Source organism: Planococcus citri, chromosome 2, assembly GCF_950023065.1.
Source record: "Planococcus citri chromosome 2, ihPlaCitr1.1, whole genome shotgun sequence".
NCBI classification, from domain to species: domain Eukaryota; kingdom Metazoa; phylum Arthropoda; class Insecta; order Hemiptera; family Pseudococcidae; genus Planococcus; species Planococcus citri.
This window is the reverse complement of record NC_088678.1, coordinates 637,748-658,698: the sequence shown is the minus strand read 5'-3', so window position 1 is coordinate 658,698 and position 20,951 is coordinate 637,748. Positions and strand designations below refer to the sequence as shown.

General features: G+C 35.0%; 1 protein-coding gene across 3 annotated transcripts in view; it reads left to right on the top strand.

Annotated features, from left to right (window-relative positions):
* Positions 1-20,951, top strand: part of LOC135833850 (probable multidrug resistance-associated protein lethal(2)03659) — a 60,285-nt gene that overhangs the window by 25,358 nt on the left and 13,976 nt on the right. The window contains exon 5 of one of the 3 annotated variants that reach the window (XM_065347652.1): positions 19,298-19,502. The exons of the other annotated variants lie outside the window; for them this stretch is intronic. Coding sequence (XP_065203724.1) covers positions 19,298-19,502 — 205 coding nt within the window. The remainder of the gene's footprint in view (positions 1-19,297; positions 19,503-20,951) is intronic. 3 annotated transcript variants of the gene reach the window in all.

The window sequence follows — 20,951 nt, the reverse complement described above, 5'->3', positions numbered from 1 at the left end:
GCACGAATTTCGCATTTGCAATCATTTTCGAACAATAGTCACATGTAGTGAGATCATTGCCACAAATGAAGCCTGCCATCAGTGCCATAACCCATCGGCCATCACATTGACATTTCTGACCTAAATATGTACATACGTGTAAATTGTACATAAATTCATCTGGTAGACTGGTGGGTGTGGGTGAGAGCAGAAATGATTCTGGCTTGAAATTAAGGGTTTATTTCACAACAAAAAGATGTGTAATTACTCGTACGTACTCGTACACTGATAGAAAAAATTCGTAACGATTACTTAATTTTTACGTAAAAGTTGGACAAGGGTCAGATTTCGTGACCATTACATTTCTGTTTTAAAATGATTCCTTCAAATGGCAAGTATTCTTCAAGGGATCCAAATAGCAAAAGTTACAAAAAAAAGTGTATTCATTTTCCTTCATTTGTGGACTGGTTACTGTTAAGTTGAGAAAAGATCCGTTGACATTTTCGTATGCATCACTAAAAATAACAATACCATTCAACATTTATACAGTAACAGTTACTTTATTTTTCTGTAATTCCTACCCGATGTTTCAAACATGAATACACAACGTTTTAGTAAACAAACCAGATGTTAAGACATTCGTTACAGGACACAAAAAGGTACAAATACGAATGCATCAAGGAACCAGTACTTTTATTTTCCATCAACATTACGTAAAAATGCAGTAACCTTTACGAAATCATCATTGTGGTAGATACCTGAATTTTTGTAGTCCTCGCTGTTTGTCAGTACACTTGATACCAACATTTTTCGTAATACTTACATAAGAAAATGGTAAGGATAGCGCTACATTAGCTGTAGTTATTGTGTGAACCTTATAGTAAGCAGTCCAAGAACAAATGAGAATGACTGCTCTTTTTCTTGTAACTGTTGCCTTTTAGTTCGAACAAACAATACTTGCCATTTGAAGGAAGCCTTTCAAAATGAAAATGTAATGATTATGAAATCTGACCCTTGTCCAACTTTTACGTAAAAAATGAGTAATCATTATTAAATTTTTCTGAAGTTTTTAGAGAAGCTGAAAGGAAAAAAACAATAGCTTTCTGTCATAAGTATTACATTATTTATTCGTGAAAATAAATTTATAAACACTTCAAGTTTAAAGTTTAAAATTCTAATTAACTATATACCTACACTTAATAAGTAATGAATATCAAAAAAGCACATACGTACATCATAAACAACAATGAAAACTAAACAAATTATACTTATACAAATTATCAATATGCAATTTAAGTGAAATCACTTTGTACAATATCCAACGATTTTTAGCTATTTTTGAGGCGATTCATATTTGTTCCCATTTTTGCAACTTTTAAAAATTTCTTATATCACTCTGTGGATTTTTAACTTGAAAAAAACTTTAACCTGATAAAGTATGTACAGTCTTTGGCTTTTCAAATTTAAAGAACAAAACAAGAAGGATCCATATTTGTACCCTCTCCTCTATTTTAAAAATTAGTTCAACTACACGTAGAATAAAAAACGAGATTCACACGTGACTTTTCGAATTTTTATAAACAATAACATTCAACTTTTGTCCTTGAAAAATTGAGCTTTCATCTTAACACTTTGATTTTGAACTTCTCAAGTTTTAATTTTCAATTTCTTTAGGGCACCAAAGAGGGAAGGGGGTGTTTGAAAAAATACCCAATCCTCAAACTCAGCACTTTCAAATTGATAACAACCAATACGATGCTCTATTTTTATAAATTTCTCGAATTTTGACCAAAATTAAAAGCTCTTGCGTCTACTTCCTTTAGTTAAGGTTGAAAATTTGTTGTATAGCAATGAAAATGAAAAAGTATGAGCACAGCAATTTTTTTGAAATTTCAAAAATATTGTGGAAGCTTTCAGCTCTTATATATACTCATCATGAAAAATTCAGCGTACCTATTCAAAGTTGGAATTTGAGCTTTTCGAATTTGAATAATGGCTCCTATTTTATTATCTTTTGAAATCGCATAAAGCGCTTTATAAATAATTTCCTAAAACAAATTTTTCAAAATTTAAACTGATATGTGAAATTTATGAAAAATTTCTATCATGTATACTAACAAAACTTGAGCATTAATAGGGTGGATTGGAAAATATTCACATTCTTTAATTTCGCTGAAATTGGAGTATGTCGGAGATTTTGAGCTGAAATGACCCCAAAAAAACTTTCAGCCCCCACGTGCCTCTGTGGTGTGATGGTGACCCCCAAAACATGGTCATTTTGTGGGGAAAACGCTGTATTTTGAATTTGAAAGCACCACTCCCCATTTTTTCTGAACGTGGGTAGCACACAAAAGATGTTATTTGAGTTGACGAGTCGAATGGATGTAATTGGTTTTTTGATTTTGAAAATTATTCCTTGAAAAATTTCCTACATTTTGGATCATACAAAAATTTTATTTAGTGCCACCTTTGAGCCCCAAATTCTCAAAAACCATTTAAAAAAAACTCAAAATCACTTTTTTAATGTTTATACGAAAAATTTTCCAAATTATTTCACAAAACTCATTATTTTTAAAAAATCAGTGTAATTGTACTCTTTTCATAAAAACATTAAAAATGTGAGTTTGCCTTTTTTTGGAAATGGTTTTTGAGAATTTGGGGCTTAAAAAGTGGCATTCCATGAAATTTTTGCAAGATCCAAAATGTAGGAAATTTTTTAAGGAATACTTAATTTTCATTTCATGATATTTCTTGTATAGGAACAATATTTAAGGTGGTAGGGGAGTTTTTAATTTTGGGGCTGCACCCTCGGAGAAGGGGAAGGGGCAGATATTGAAATATCAGCTGAATTAATTACTTCTTTCAATGTAAAAAGTCAATAAGTCATGAATAACCTCGTTTGACGTCTAAATCGACCCCATTTTCAATTGAAATAGCAAAAAAATGACGATTTGTAAATTTTCAATCGTTTTGGGGGGGGGGGGGTTAGCGAAGACCAATTCAGAAAACCAACTATACCATTCGATTCGTCATCTCAAAACGCACTTTTGGAGTGCTACTTGTTTCCAGAAAAAATGGGGGTTGGTGTTTATAAATTCAAAAAAGTGTTTTTTCCAAAATAACCGCACTGAGAACTTGAAATTTTTTGACGTCATTCCAACTCAAAATCTCCAGCATACTTCAATTTTGGAGAAATCATAGATTATGAATTTCCTCAGATCCACCCTATTAACCATGTATACAGGATGTAATGTTTCCCTACCATATGGTACCAATTTGTAAAATTTAGCATGTCAAGATCATATAGTCGCCACAATTTGATTCAATCAAGAATCATAAAAATGTATACATGTTATTAGGTACCTACGTAAAAATTATTATTACACCCAGTTTTTAACAACAAAAATGCAATTGTTCATCAGAAAAAAAGTACTTAAAAAACATTGTTCAAACTCCTTTTTTTTGAAACATTTCCATTTTTTATTATATCCTATCTGTCCTATTTCATATGCTTGAAAATGTTCATCAAAAACGTAATCAAATTCATCATAACAGTAGGACAAAATTAAAAAACCAAGATCTGGATCTGATATTATTGTATCTACAATGTAGAATGATAAGCCTTCAAAACTAGAGGTAACAAGAACAGTATCACGTTTGATTTTTTTATCAAAAAATCTAAAATATTTCCTCACTGATACACAATTTTCAATATGAGTAGGAATAGGAAGACACAATTGAATGTTTTCAAAATCTGGTAAATCGTGGATTTTAATTTTAAAAGCCATGCCATAAGTATATGGATTTTTAAAATTTTGGTTCATCAAAAACTTGTAATTAAGTTTCAATTGATTTTTTACAGCTATTGTATGGCATATGTTGATACGACAAGTAGTTGCTTTAGACGTGGTTTTTCCTTCTCTATGTTTACTTTCAAAACGCATCGATGAAAGTTTCCAAATGGGGCCCATCTCACGCATAACTTGGGGATAATGAATCAGAAAATGATGTTTAGGTTTTAATGTACCAGGAAATATTTCATTCAATTTTGTGAGATACTCTTCAATAAGAATTGAAAGGTAGTGATGTAGGTTAGGATGAATAGAGGTAGACATCACAATATTCAAAATGGATCGCAGAATGATGTATAATTTCCAGTGTTCATCATCTCGATTAATGAAAGAACCGATCATAACACCTAAATTTTTCATAAAACAGGCCATTTCAGAAGAAGACATTTTCAACCGAGATTTAAGATGCTGCTCTGATATTGCAGGAGGTCTGTTATCTGTCTCATTATAAGGAAATCCTTTGATTTTATCATTTAGAATTTGTAGCGAAAATAATTTTTTTTCATTAATAAAAAAACCCAACAACATAGCCAAGTCATATGGACAGACTCCTTCTAATAGATCATGCATAGCATCTACAGAAATGTTTTTAGTGACATGAAAGTTGGAAAGCACATTTAGAGCACATTTTTCTTTGATGCCAGTTTGGGCAGGATTCAAAGTTGAAATGGAAGATTCATAATTTTCTAGAGTACGAAGTATGCAATTTTTTTGTTTGAAATGTAAATGGATTTCGGAAGATTCTGTAATGCAAAATCTGCAAGGAAAACGAGCTCGAAAACTTTCTACAAAACCTAATATTGTATGAATTCCTAGATTATCTCCAAGAAGTAAAGCCAGAGAAAAATATATAGTCTTCTTTTCACCATTCAGATCAAGCTCAATTCCTTGTTTTTCCAAATATTCAAGTTCACTAATTATCTTTTGCAAAATTACTTCATTAGAAAACATCTTGTGATCAAGAGAATTGAATAAAGAAAACAAGAATATATTGTCTAACTTGGACGAATACGAAATAGGAAGACAAGGTATACTTGCATAAATAGCTCCACACTTGGCAACCCCAGCATGACTACCTAACGGATTATTATTTTCAAAATCGTCGAAGTATAAGAACAAAGGAAAAACTTCTTTATTTTTGTGAGAGGCTACATAATTTTTCCAAAATTCCCCTTGAATAAAATTTGAAATTATTTCAGAAGTATAAAGAGAGTTCATATATGCAGCTGTTTCATTATAAAAGTTTGGAGTTTCAAATAATCGCTTTAGAACATCTCTGATTGGAATGAACTCAGCTGTGCATTTAACTCGAGTTAATGTAAGCTCTCCTTTCACTTTTCGATAGTCGTCACGTTCTCCTAGCAAAATCTGTTGTGGAGGTATGTAAGTACCTAATTGAGAGAAATGTTTCAATTGCAGGTATTCAGAATCTAATTGAGAGAAGAGAGCCTTTTGTTCTTCAAAAACATTGTTAGCTTTTTCAATTTTTAAATGATCATCATATTTAAAACTGAGAACTTGCATAACATCTTTTTGAATTATTTCAAGTTGATTAGTAAACAATACTACCACATCGTCAATAATATTACCTATACGTTTACGTGAAATGTCACTGTAATTATGCAATTTAGCGAGGAACATAGTTTTAAAAGATACAAAGTTATTTACATTACATATAGGTGAGGGACAATTCGATGAAGCGTCAATGGATTTTTGTACATTTGATTGAGTATCTGAGTAGGAAAAAGGTTCAGAATCACAAGGAGATTCGTCTAAATAGGATGGCGATTCATCAGTTTTGTGTTTAGACAGGCGATGTTTTCGAAATGAATTAAAAAAAGGAAAATTTCTCTGACAGAAGTCTTCAGAACAACGAAAGGATGATGATCCTGAATGAATCTCTGAGATATGACGAAGTAAACTAGCGTTATTCTCATAAAGAGAATCACATGCAAAACAACGTAACATGCTTACAATATTTTACGAAGTATTTACTTTTGATAACAAAACATTTACGTGATTACCAAATTTGTCATCGTCATTTTGGATATCATAGCAAACTTTCTGAAGAAAAAGCCATACTTGATACGCTTGAATAGGGTACTGTATGTCGATGGAATAAAACGTTTTGAAAGCAAAATCGACAGCACCACAAGGGGAATCAAACTGAAATCTTTGATTTTCCACAATGACGTAATATGCGCGAAGATCAATGAGCGGTCCAACAAAAATCACGAATGGCTGGAAAGGTAAATTGAAAGCAGCTAACTCCTGTTTTTTCCTTGCGATTTGGGTTTCAACATCACATGGATTCTGAAATATGTAGATATTCTTCATTAAATTAAATGAAAATACATTGTACGTGATGACAAAAAAAAAAAAAAAAAAAGGCAACATAGAACTTCCTACAAATAAGCTTTTTTTTGGACCCATAATTTTTGACTAACAGAGTGTCTATACTGGCAAGAAAATAGCAATAAAGCAAGAAAAAGGCGAGAAATTGACGTGGGTGGCAAGAAAGCAAGAAAAAAGTGTAGAAATTCCTTCGAAAAGCAAGAAAATTTCCAAAAAATTCACATCAAAAATCTCTGAAAAATTGAAGTTACCCCACCAATTTTGAATATTGTTCTACTTTTCAAATTACAAATTTTCGAAAGCTTTTGCCCTCGTTTCGCTCGGGCTATTCAAAATGCTACTTTTAAGAATTTTAAGAATTCAAAAATTAATTGGGAAATTCCAGAAATACTCGTACTGCCTAAACCATTTCTTTGAAAAGTGCAAATTTTTCATTTTTTCTGAGCAGAACTACTAACTTTTTAAAATTTTTGATACTATTGTGCTCAATGTGCTCCGGTGAAAATATCAAATAAAACAAACAAAATGGTTGTTTTTTTGTTTTTTGGACCAATTTTTTCAAAAAAATTTCGCTCGAGCAGTAATTTCACCTTCGTTGTTTCAAAAAAATAATCATTCGTCATTCTCATTATGAAAGATTTTCGAAAAATTACCTAAAATATCGATTTTTTATTTCTAAAAATCTGGTTTCACCCTCCCCCAAATAACGTGACTTCGATCCATGAATTTTTGAGAAAAAATTTTGGAGAGGGGGACGGTAGCGAGGATCATTTATGCCTAGCAAGAAAACAGCACAAGTACATTTCAAAGAAGTCTGAAAACTGCCAGGGGAGAGGATTTTTTTTATGTTTTCATACCTACTAAAAGGATGACATTTTTCCATACTTTTTCCCATTGCACCTAACTTTACGAGTATAATTATATGTATAGTTATGTACATTTAAAAAATATTGCATGCTCAATATGACACTCACTTCGACATGAAGCACAAATGCTTCTTGCATTTCTATGTGACTGCATCGTTTTAGAGTAACTTTATTCTCTGTTGAAAGTCTTTTCGGTTTCAGTTTTTTTATTGGTAAGGTTGTAATCTTGAATACAGTTGGCAGCAGGTAGAAAATTACTCCGTCTTGTTTTTCTAAATCACAAAAATAATTGGTCATCGTGAGTAAGGTATTGTTGTTATTGGTCAACTCATTCAATCTGAAAATTCATTAGAAAATTAACCTGGCTGAAGTTTTGAAATGTCTGCTAACAGCTTATGATGCGCCTTCTGCTTAACGGAAATTGAATCTTTCAGGATTTTGAGAAAACTTCTACGAAGAGCCGACCATTTTTCAAATAATGAGTTTTCCAAGTTTGCCTTACCCTCATGGAGCCTGACAAAATCTTGTCTTATCTATTAAAAAACAATCATAATTACTCAAACATGTACGCGCAATTTGGTTAAAATAGTTTTAAAAAACTAAAAACCCAAAAATATTGAACCCACCAGCCGTTGACTAAACTGTAAATTCAAGCACCTATATCTCTTGAAATATTCGTTTACAGTTAAACCTTCTGATATCAGAATATGCCGACGATATTCAAAAGTGTTATTCCACTTCTCCGAGACAGTTTCTTCCGGAGTAATATTATTTTGTAACCAAGTGTCTTGCTCGACTATATCGTTATCTATAGAAAAATTGATTATTATCATACATGTCACATATGTATACTTACGAGGGAACTACCTGAACCAGCAGAAACGAAAATGAACGAATCAAAGCTAGATCGAAAGGGGACCACCTCAGGATCCCAAATCCAAAATTTCAAATGCTAAAGTTAATTTCTCGATTTTTGGCGAATTTTTGAAAATTGAAAAATCCGAAAAATTATCAATTAATACCAAAAATAGAAAATATTGATGAAAAATGGAATTTTCTCGGGAAGTGGTTCAGATGGCGCCCCTAACTCATTTACAACTATCGAAATTCGTAAAACCTCAATTCCAGTCATTCTGGAGCCTCCAGCGATTTTTCATCATTTCTCCAGAAACTTGTAATTGCTGTGATATGGCTAAGAATCAACTTTAGCACAAATAACTTTATTTGGGGCCTATGTGGGTTGCCTTTAACCATTTTTTGCGGTTGTCGCGAAAATCGGCGTCTGCCGGTTCAGATGTGTATTTTTAGCCACTGGAAAAAAATGACAAAATTTGAAAATGTTAATGGATGCTCCAGAATGGTCGAAATGGATGTTTTGCGTATTCGGAATGTCGAAAATCGGTCAGAGCTCGATTTCGGATAGGTAGCATCGCAAAAGATGAAACATTTAACATTTTCAAATTTTGTCATTTTTTCCAGTGGTCAAAAATACACATTTGAACCGGCAGACGCCGATTTTCGTGACAACCGCAAAAAATGGTTGAAGGCAACCCACATAGGCCCCAAATAAAGCTAATATTTGTGCTAAAGTTGATTTTTAGCCATTCCACAGCAATTTCAAGTTTCTGGAGAAATGATAAAAAATCGCTGGAGGCTCCAGAATGACTGGAATTGAGGTTTTACGAATTTCGATAGTCGTAAATGAGTTATAGGGACACCATCTGAGCCACTTCCCGAGAAAATTCCATTTTTCATCAATATTTTCTATTTTTGGTATTATTTGATAATTTTTCGGATTTTTCAATTTTCAAAAATTCACAAAAAATCGAGAAATCAACTTTAGCATTTGAAATTTTGGGTTTGGGGTCCTGAGGTGGTCCCCTTTCGATCTAGCTTTGATTCGTTCATTTTTGTTTCTGCCAGTTCAGGTAGTTCCCTTGTTAGGTAGGTACCCATTTAAAAGGTAAGCACTTTAAAAATATATTTGAGAACCACACGTACTTGAATTAAAATTGGGATTTTCGACGTCGTCGCGTTTTCGTTTTGTCTTTGGTAGAATACCACTTCCCCTTAAACTTCTTTTTACATAATCGAAATGATCGTGCAATTTTCCCGAAGGACCACCGGTACCCGGTTTATAGGGAACATAATACGATTCTGCATTTTCTTTAGAAAATAGTTGCTTGATTTGATTTGCCATTTCTTGAAATTTATCATCAGATATCCTGAGAAGAAAGTGATAAACAAGTAATATAATTTTTTTAATGGGAACATACGCCATGTGAGTATATCAATAGAATGAAAACCAACTTGAATTCAGATAATTTTCCGGAAATACTATTTTGTAGCGCATGATCCAATTCTTTCGCGATCAGTAGATGCACCAATTTAGTTCTATGAGCTGTAGATAATTCATTCCCGTTGTTTTGATAGGTTAGCCAGATTACATGACCATCACTTTTAGTTTGCAGAAATGACAAAAACTCCTAATTTAGTCACAAATTGTTAAAAAGAGAAATATATAGGTGAACTCTGTTTAATTTTATTACACATGCATGTTATTAGGGTGGATCGCGATCGGATAGACTGTATTTCCAATTAAAATATCAGCAAAAAAACGCCAGATTCGCGACTTTTCAAAGATGGGGGAGGGGTTAAGCGGGGACCAAAATTAAAAAACTAATTTTGACATTCGATATGTCATCTCAAATCACATCTTTTGATGGCCATCCGTTTTCGAAAAAAATGGGCGCACTATCTCGCTTTTCTTCCTGAAAATGTCAAAAAAAATGCCAAAAAGTTTCGTTTTTTGCAATAAGTTGAAATAATTATACTAAAATTATCATTTCTCAAATTTTTTCTGAAATGTTTCAAAAAGTAAGTAAATATTGTTTTTTTTTTTTACAAAAATATCGGTACTTGTAAATTCAAAAAACATCGTTTTTTCGCAAAATAACCCTATATTGGGGGTCACCATAGACGATGAATTTTTTCAGATCCACCCTAATAAATGCATATGTAACTATAGTCGGCGTTTTTAATTAGAGAAATTAAATTAAAGCACGTGCTAAATGATTGCAACTGATAAGTTCAGGGAATCTTATGTTTTGAATATTTTCTATACCTCAGCAAGTGGTGTCAAAGTTTGGCGAATGCATAAATTGTTGGAGGTTGTAGTAATCTGCGATTCGAATTGATTTGGTGAAGATGAAGAATGATTAGTAATATTGCCCAAGTGAGTAATATTTTCCGTCCTATGAATGTTGGCTCTTATCATAGACTGGGCAATAATATTGGATGCGTTCTCGAGATATTCATTACTTTCAACGCCTGGGTCAAACGAATATTGCAATGATTTTGCGAGGGACAATTCTAGAGCAATATTACAGAAAGGTGCAATTTTATATTAGAGAGGCCAAGCCCATATTTCATCTTTAAAATTAGTCAAATACAAAATTTTATCTCGTTTTTAAAATTACGAACCAATCACGTTCCATTACTTTCAACTGGAGAACCCATGGAATACAATATCACTACCAACACTACCGATAAGATTAACTGTATGTATTTGAAATACCGATAAGTTCAACTATACGTATTTGAAAAAATTTGAAACGAACTACTCGCCACTAAGTCAACACATTAAATGAAGACTTGGTAAAAATTAGGTGATTATGTTTCCAAAAAAACCTCCCTCGAACTGCTATCTGAATAGCAGAAGTATAGGTGTCGTAAATTTTTTTGTGAAGTCAGGACAGGAAGTCGGATGATTCTAAATGAATACTCACTAAACCAAAATAGATTTTTCAAAAGTAAAAAAAAACAAAAAAAACGAGTAGGTATAACGAATAGTCTTTTCGGCAAAGCTATGCTAACTGTAGGGAAGATTCTAAGAAAAATTCAATTGTTAGAAAAGGTATAGAGCAATGTGGTGTTGTAAATTTCTAGAATTCATCATTTCAGTTTTGCAAAAAAAAACCTTTGTAACAATATGATTCATTAAATGTACGTAGTAAATATCGCGACTTGTCAGGGAATGAAACCGGTTTATTATCTATGCACTTTTACAGACCTGCACTATAATATACCCTTGGCGCCAAACATCCCCATACCTAACACCTACAATGCAGTTTGAAAAATAAACACAGGTAAAAAAAACATAGGTAGATGCGACACGCGACATAACTTTCTTATATGTACCTTTGTGGTGAATACATTCTTCAAGAAATTTTAGGCCTTAGGCGTGTAATAATTCGTAAAAATTATGCTAAAAACGAATTAGGAAATCAATACAATGTTTATTTTGTAGTACACAGCACATACGCTGACACTTTAGGCTGGTGTTTTACTTGTATTTTTCTTATGAAACAAACCTCATGGGATAGGCGAACAGATGTTTAATACGCATTAAATAAGCAATAACTTAACTGAGAAATTGATTCAAGTACGTGTGTTCAGGCTTACTTAGTTTCAAGTCTCAAAAAAACTACGTAATGATACACATATTAAAAATGTGAAAAGTTTAGCTTACCTCAATGTACCTTCTGTAATCAGTTCATCAAATATGGACAAAATGGTTAATTAATAATAAACAAAGAGAACAAAACACTGATCCACTTTGCTGGCACAACAAACATACGTAACATACTGGCACAAACTAAAACGACGGTTATTTTGAAATTCAACATTTGCGTAAAATAAATCGCGAACTTATGTATCAATTGCTAAAAAATGGGAATTTAGTACTGTGCATAATGTAAAAAAAAACTGAAAAATAAGTAAAATTTCCTGAAAAAAATGTTGCATGGATTATGTGTGTTGAAAATTGAACAGTTACTCATTCTCCAAGCTATCATCATTTTAGAGAGAGTATTTAATACCTTGATTAAAGTAAGGAAAACTTGGGGAAAAAGTAATATCTTCTGTAAAATTTTTGCATTTGTTGCATAATAGAAAATGCAACATTACTGGAATTTTTTTCTGCAACTATTACCTTGAAAAAAACACTAGTATCGTGTTTAATATGTAAAAAAAACCGGATGTAACGTAATGTTTCAGTAAAACTGTACTGAATTGATTACCGCGTACAAACAGAAAAGGTTACGGGAGTTTTACGTAATTCTTACAGTATTTGAACGGCTTTTATACCTTTTTTAGGATAAGCGTTCCTCGTTTGCAGCAATAAAATTTACTATTCTGATTTCAGTAATTGTTACTGTGATTGATATGGTAATGTAAGCCAATTTTCACATAACTATACCTGAAATACTGAGTTACTGTTTCTTTAAATTATGCTGCAACAGTTGCTTTTCCCCACTTCGTAATTGTTAACTGAAAATTCAGTTCTACTTGCTCTTAAATTCAGTATAAATTACTTGAAATTTTAGGTAATCATTCCGTCAAGTATTCATTCCGCGATTTTTCTCACTGGTTACAGAAAACTTCTTCTTGAATACAAAAAACTACGAAATAAATACCAAAAAAGAAGTGTTTTACGATTTTTTCCGCGATTTTTCGTAATATTTACTGTAAAAAGGCAACACTTACTAAAAATATTGTAAATGATGCCGAATTTACAGTAAATTTTACGAAAAATTTCTATCAGTGTATCTGAAATGCTACGAATTGCTTCGAAAGCAACATTTTCCAATTTCCGCAGGTAGCATAACGGTAAGTATTGAAGTATCGTGAATTTCGTGGTTGTTTGACGACATCGAAACAGATAAATCCCTTTTTGTGAGTGGAGTGAGTGAACGCCGGAAGCGCCATCGCCTTATCAACCGACAACGTCGCTTCGCAAAAACTGTGTCAGCTGATAAATTAAATTGACTTTAGATAGGTACCTTTTATCGGATCCTGCCGCCAACGTAACTTACATGTTGAGATGATTCGCGCTGTCCAATTCAATTTTCCAATTTTTACTACCCAGTACCCAGTACCCAATAGGACTGATTTCACTTTGGAAATCTGCGGGTATCATTCGGGCCGAGGGATTTGATTTCAACACGAAATCTTCGGTTACTAATTCGATCGAGAGAGAATTTGTAGGTTTGAATCTGAAAATCTGCTCGGCACTTTTTTTCCGTTCAAGAACATTAGGCGACTCACCCCTTCGAAGCTGAAGACCAAAGTAAGCATGCTGTATAAATGAATCGCACCACCTCGAACTCGATAACTGACTAATGGATGAAGCCCCCCCCCTCCCCCTACCTAATCTTTGGTCATCACTACTTCATCAGATATGTTAAAATTCAATACATGCTGACGAATCGGCAAACTGATTTATTAGGCTATATTAAGCAGATTTGTGAACAGGTTTTCCTCTGGGTATATGTAGACAAATGATACGATTTCGCCCTAGAATTCAGATATGCACGTACACGAGTATCAGATCAGAACAGTCTGACATTATATGTATCAATGCCTGTATCTGGTCAAATCTAATCAAACCTAGCTGTTTAATGAGACGTTATCGAAATAGGTTTGAACCAGTTTTATTAGGTACTTTTTTCCCGGGAGGATTGGATATTATTTCATTTGTTCAAACGGACACTTTTCAAATCAGATCGAATCCAAAAAATGTCCGGATCTGATCTGACTGGGTTCGTTGATTCAAATAATATGTACTCCTACTTCGTAGGTACGTTTGAACAAGTCTAAACAAGTCTGGTCATTTTCCCTCTCAAATCTCAGGAGACGACAGATTGGCGTACGCGTAAGTAATTTTGGATCTGGTCTGGTCTGGTCAGATGTGGTCGGATGAAACTAGATCCGCGCGGAATGTCCAGATCTCCATGAATCGGATCTGACCGAATCAGATTCAGATCCAATGAAAGCCGTGTAATCCAGTTTGTTGGGATCTTATCAATCAGATTTAGATTTCTCCAAATGAGTATTGGCATAGGTAGGTAGGTAGGTACTTATCAAATCAAATGCGAGGAATGTCCGGATCTGATCTTCTCTACCAAGTCATATCTGCTCAGGTACGGTTACCTACTCGTACTTGTAATTTCTATTTTTGTGACCTGATCAGATCGGATCACTTCCTTCTGGACCTACGTAGTCTCATGATAGACTATCATTACTACTCGTATGTAATGAAAAATACGTAAGTACGTACTCGTACCAGCCAATCTCCATCAGTGGTCAGTTGTTTGTTTCTTCCATCTCGTCTTCTCGATTCTCGATGACTGATTGACTGCTACGACGACGACGCGATGGTTGATCCCTCCATCGAGGTGGGGTCAACTCGTAGTAAGTATGGGCATTGGGCACTGCAGCCGCAGCCGCAACCGCCACCGCGTATACTTACGTACGATACATCCGATTTAGCGAAACTCGTATTTGATTCTGCTCCAACAGCGTACTGCTACCGTATTGTATCGGAGGTATGATCGAATATTTTACCAACTCCAGCAGCCCCAGCCTCGAGAGTAAAAAAAATGCGTACTTTTGCGCGGCCGGCATCGTGTTCGTTTCGTGCGTGTACTCTGTGGTCGCTCATTGGCAAGATATGCAATCGCTAAGCACCGGTATGCTGCTTAGGGTAGCCCACGGCTCGCTAATTTATAGAAAGGTAACACCGCATCAAGTAGCAGTACATATCGTGTGCCAGGTGTTGGGATTTTTTTTTTTTTTTTTTTTTGGGTAATCGTATGTATAAGCTTTCATTTTTTTTGGGTTGCCTTCGATGGTATAGACCTACTCGATTTTTCGAGTTGTTTGACATTTTTTTGCGATTTACATAATATACTATGTGTTAGTGGGTACGAGGGTACGTGTTTTTTGTGTAGCTTAGCGATCGAATTTATTGTACGCTACGTAGGTAGTCGTGTGATGATTGTACGGCGTACCTATTTGTGTGGGGTTGGTGCCAAGATTAACTTTTTCTATCTTTCTTTATTGCCTGATGCATATGCGAAAGGAAGCCCAAGCCCCCTCTAAAAGTGCAACATTTTACAAGGTTTTCACGACGAAAATTGCACTAATTTGGGAAAATTTCGATAGAGGTCGCGGCGAAATTTTGACAAATTAATGCAGGGATGTACTCGTCGTAGTTCGGAATTTGAACATATGTACCTAATACTTACGCGTAGGCCTATAGTTTTTGAACCCTGATCGTAATAATTTGTTCAAAATAAAGCGCGTACCTATTATTAGATATACTCGTATGTGTGTATGTAGGTATAGGTAAAGTACCTCTATGTACCATCTACCTATGTAAAATATCGTGTAATTTTGTATCGCGTAGTACCCCCCCCCCAACCTTGTTAGTATCACGTGTCGTACCTCTACCTAGTATCTACACTACACTCTACATACAGTGTATTTACTTGTAAGTGAAGAGTTCTGGGTAAAGGGCTTTTTCAATCATATCCGTAATTTGGTGTTGGAAAATTTTCGAACTCAGCCCGCAGCCCGTTGCTGTTCTTTCCCCGAACTCTTCAAGTAGGTACCTACACTTATACTATGCGGTATGTGGTATTCGTGCGGGTATGTATATTTCTACGTAGGTATATAGTCTAGTCTTATGTGTATGTATTTGTATATGTACTTACATGTATTATTGTTGTACTCGTACGTTGATGATTGTACCGTACCGTACCGTATCGTACCATTATGGTTTGCTGTCGTAAGTGTGTAAAGTGTAAACTGTAAACTGTAAATATGGTACCTATTCGTATGTTTAGTGTATTTCAAGCGCACTGTATCAAGAAGATGATACAAGGTTTCGACGACGCGGTCCAAAATAACCCTAATACGAGTACTCGTGATAGGGATCTAGTCGGATCGGCAGTAGGGCTACTGATTAGCGCCGCCGTTAGAAGTTTAGTTACTCATTGGGAATTCGAACGTATGACCGCCTCCGGTATGCAAATCAGAGTCGCTTTAAGTTCCGCTCTTTATAAAAAGGTAAAGCTCGAGCGAACCACAACCGTAGTCCGTATAGCTATAGAGTTACGAGTAGATTATAGTATGTACTATGTACCTTTACCTATTACGAGTACGTAGAGATATACTCAGTGCTCACTGCTCACTGCTCAGTCTGCGGCCACTACGAATTACGTATCTCCTTATAGACGGGCTGACTCGATTCTGTAGTCTGTACTGACACTGACACTGACACTGACACTGAGCAAATCTTCAAGTTGAAATTTGCTCATGTCTGCAACTTGAGGTGTCCTTAATAGACTCCTCAGAAAAGTCAGCCTTCTTGGGATACCTCTGATGCGAGTGTCCGTTTGTTTAGCGATAGGTACATAATATTTAGGTTATAGGTACATATAAGTGACTGCTCTGCTAGGATGGTAGCTGTTGGCAATGGCAATACGTACGTAGGTAACTAGGTATGGTATGCGTAATTGCGTAGTGTGTTGTGTAGCTAGAGCTACTGTACTGATCGTCGTTGCGTTGCGCTGCCTGTGTGTGCTGTGCAAATGTTGGGAGTCCACCATGTAATGTAATGTAATGCTGAATGGCAAATTGTAATGCTTTGGTACAGAGAACCCTTTCTTGGTGAGATCCGAATCGTATTAATACTTTAAAATCAGCAGCATCACCCACCACCGATTCCAAATACTCGAACGCAACGAGATGCTTAAGCCCTGGCGAGGAAATAGGTATTCTAATTTCCAAGTGGCGCAAAAAAGTTTGAACTGGACTAGAGCGAATCGAAAAAGCACCCCAAAATATAGCACCAGTCAAAATTTCAGGTGCAGAAATTCATTTTTCGATTTTTGGCAAATTTTTAAAAATATGTACAAAGGGTCAAAACGTTTTTAAAAAAATCAACATTTCAGTAAACTGACCTAGAAAGCTGAAATGTGGTTTACAAATTGGTGATGATTTTGAACCGTTCTGGAGTCTCCGGCGGATTTTCGGTTTCACCATCTTTGCGACCCTTTCGATAGATTCGGGCGCGTATTATCAAAATCTCTCGCATGCTCTTTTAATCAATTCGATATATTTGTCAATCGAGATACATATACCTCTGGCTCTCCACTTCTCCAGTTAGCTTACTTGCGTGGAAAAGGTCTGCGAGATAGCCAACGTTGTTTTTCTTTTACTCGTACTCGTACGTACCTATAGCTCACGCTCACGTACGTTGACATTCTGCCTAATTGCCTGATGCCTAGCTGCCTAGCTGCCTAGCTGTAGCTACCCACAGTTATCACTTGCCAGCGCCGCTACCGCTACTGTATTTAATCATCGATAAGTTTATTTGCTCAATTTAACCCATGCTTATACTCGTAGCTGCAGGTACTACAGTATATACCTACATAGCATTTGTTTACTGTTTACTGTTTACACGCGATTAATTTGATAGCTGTTATTCGTTGACTTGTAATTAATCGATACAGTCAACCCATGCCATGCTACTCGAGTGATTCTGATTACCTCTTCTCTTAGCTGTCTGTTACTCGTATTTCTGCTGCTGTGTTTTCTTTTTTGTTTCCTATCCGCTTAGAGGCATTATGATTAGAGATGATTAGCGATTAGCATTTACGAGTATGCCTATGCCTATGCCTATGCCTATGCCTATGCCTGTATGCGCAATTTCCTCAGACTCCGGCTCCGGCTCCGGCTGCAACCAATCAGGAGATTATCCAGCAGCCCCCACCCTGCAGTTTGCTATTTTGTTGGTTTACCTGTAACGGCTGTAAATGTAATTGTTTGTTATTCTCGTACCTTTGCATTCCAATAATTAGATGTTCCATCTGCATGTGAGCACAGAGCACACTCACTGTATCCACCTGAATCCAGTTTGTCGTAGACATATTGTACATACATATGTATATTGTATATGTACCTCTAGCCTCTAGTACCTATTCACATTTTTTTCACAACCCATAAACCCAATCAACGAGATTTCGCTTTCGCGCTTTTTCTTTAGGTTTTTTTTTACGCCGCTGTGAGATTGTACGAGTAGGTAGGAATTTTGGCATTTATTACCTATTTAGAAACGGCAAAACATTGATTTAAATCGATGTGAGGTTTGAGGTTTGTGTTTCGAGTGGATGCGAGAGTGACAATTTGGACGAGTCGAGAACTTTTTTCCCACGAGTGGGCCGAAATAATAAATTTCTCAATGAAGAAAAATAATGTTTCTAACACTTCTGTGATTGGGAAATTTTCATTTTGAGGAGCGATACATACTAAGTATACGTAATTGACTAATTGATTGCGAATGTTGCGAAGTATACGCGCCTATCTACTAATACGAGTACATACGTTCGAGTGTAATTGACTATACGAGTACCTACTTAATATAAATAATGGTCTTCGTCTTCGGATATACCGAGCACGTTTTGCAATAAACAAACCAACTTTTCGTATCAAACAAGAACCAAGTTTTATAACAGATTTACGAATACGAATAGTTACTGGTAATTATAAACCATAACATACGTATAGGTACATGGTACATATCATTTCTTTTTTTGTTTTTTGAAAAGTCGGTTTGCTTACTGTGAGGGTGTGTCTAGGATCTAGGTATACCTATAGGTACTTACTTGATATTTTTTTCTGAATAAACGAGACGTCGCGTCGCGCGTAAATAGGTATATTTTGACAAAATGCTCGAGATTTTTTTTTTTTAACGTAGTGTCCGCAACTCCGCGTTGCCTTGTTAGTGTTGACTTTGATTTCAAAGGTCTGTTTTTTAGTCTGCGTGTCTTATCCGTGGAATTGTTTTATTCGACGTATTTGATGACGATGAGAGAGAAGCATCTTTCACAATTTCGTTTTGGATTTTTCTTTTTTTTTTTTTCAATTTTTTTCTTTTCCACGTATGCGGATGAGGAGATACGAGAGTATCCTGAATTCGTGTAATTCGTAACTCGTTGAGCGGCATTTGATGGGATGGGTTTCCTTGAAATATTATTGAAAATTGTACCCCAAAAATATGTTATCGTAACCTGCGAGTCTGTGCATTGTGCAGGGTGGGTTGTTTTTGTATGCAAGTGCGAAGTGCGAACTGCAAAGTAATGAAACCGACTGTAGTTGGTCTTTCGCACAACACTCTTACTCTGTAGTAGGTATAAGTTTGTGAATTGTTCTTCAATTACGCATCGCATACGTATTTCACGTATCACGTACACTTACTTACTCAAATCAAATGTATGTATGTATTAGAATAGATCTATAGAATGATAGTTGTACATTTTTACTTATTATGTAGATTTACCAATTGGTGTAGTTTTTTTGCAAGTATTATGTACTCACGAATGCGCTTTCATTATTCAGATTATCAATACCGAGAATTATTAAGGGATTTTTGGCTTATTTTGAAAAAGATAGCGTGGCTACTAAAGACCAGTCGTATATTTACGGAGGTATCTTAATAATTGTGTTAGCGACTTCTTTGGTGATTTTTCATCCGTATCAGATATCCATGTTTCAGCTAGGAATGAACATAAGGGTTTCCTGTTGCGCGCTAATTTATCGTAAGGTTGGTGAATTTTCTTTGCTTTTTTTTTCCTTCTTTATTCTTCTCTCTACTGTAATTTGTACATAGTGTATTAATACCTATCTATCGTATCTATTCTATACCTACTCGTAGTATACGTATCACGTACTTTACTTATACCTTATATTATAGTCTGTAGTCTGTACCTGTACCTAGATTTGCTGCTTAATTACCAGTACAAGCTACAAGAATACCTACCTTCTATATACCTACTTTTCGCATTCAAAACACACATTTTTCAAAACTACTCGTAAATTGATTTTTCGATTCGTAATGAATGAATGATGGCTGATGGCTTTTTTGAAACTTTTTAATTACCAATGAAACCGGGTGTTTTCGTTTTATTATGTACTTGTACTTTTCGGATGAAATTGGTAAAAACGCAGTGTTCCGCGGTGACATTGGATTTTCTCACCCCTGATGTGGGTGTCCATGCGAAGGGGAGGGGTTCTTTGATTGGCTACGAAACTATTTATTGTAATTCATTCGTCGAGTTGATAATTTCATTTTTCAAAATATGTCAATAATGAAATTTAAGAAAAACGTTAGACTGCGCTCTAAATGTGGAAAAAATGTTCACGATGGTAGATGAGAAATACTCGCAGTTCCTTCGTCTTTTTGCAGCATTGGTCGAGGTACGGACTACAGTGTTAGTGGGCCTATCGTATGTGAAATCTTACCAGCAATATGCAACCGAATACTGATTCGTAATAAAAATAAAGAATGTGCACGCGTATATCTTACGATGATAATTATGGAAAATATCTATGTATCTACACTCTACAGGGTATTTCCCGAGTAGAAGTGAGAAAATTTGCCCAGTAAGTGTTTGCAATTCATACCGACAAGGAAACCCCCGAATCATACAAAATATACCAAAATAGATCATAAACAAAAGAGCATGTCCTAAAAATTTCGTGACCATAATTTCACGGTTCCAAAGTTTATTTTCGAATTTTTGTTCAATTTTTAACAATACCTACGTATAAAAAAAATTTGAAAAAAAAAACTGTGTCAAAGATGATTTCTAAACTTTTTTTTAACCAAAATGGATCTTAACCACTAAAATAAGCCAAAAACCGTAACTGTAAAACAACCATAACAACTACCGAAATAATTGATTTAAAATTTTTTCAACAATAACGCGGTAACCAATTCATTTCATTTCAGTTGTGGTTGATTCTTGATCCGCAATTTTTGTCAAAGTTTATGAAAATTAATAAGCTTCGATCAATTTTTACGCTGTGTGCTCGTTTTCAAGCACTTTTAACGATGTTTTATACGATTTTGGCAACATTTAAAATTGGATTTTTAATTGGAGCCCCCCCTGAAAAATGTGATACGAGGCGTCAAAAAATAATCGTCAAGGTTTCATTCCCTTTAGTTGATTTTAACCCGTGTCTGAATAGCCCCAACGTTTGGAACGTAATG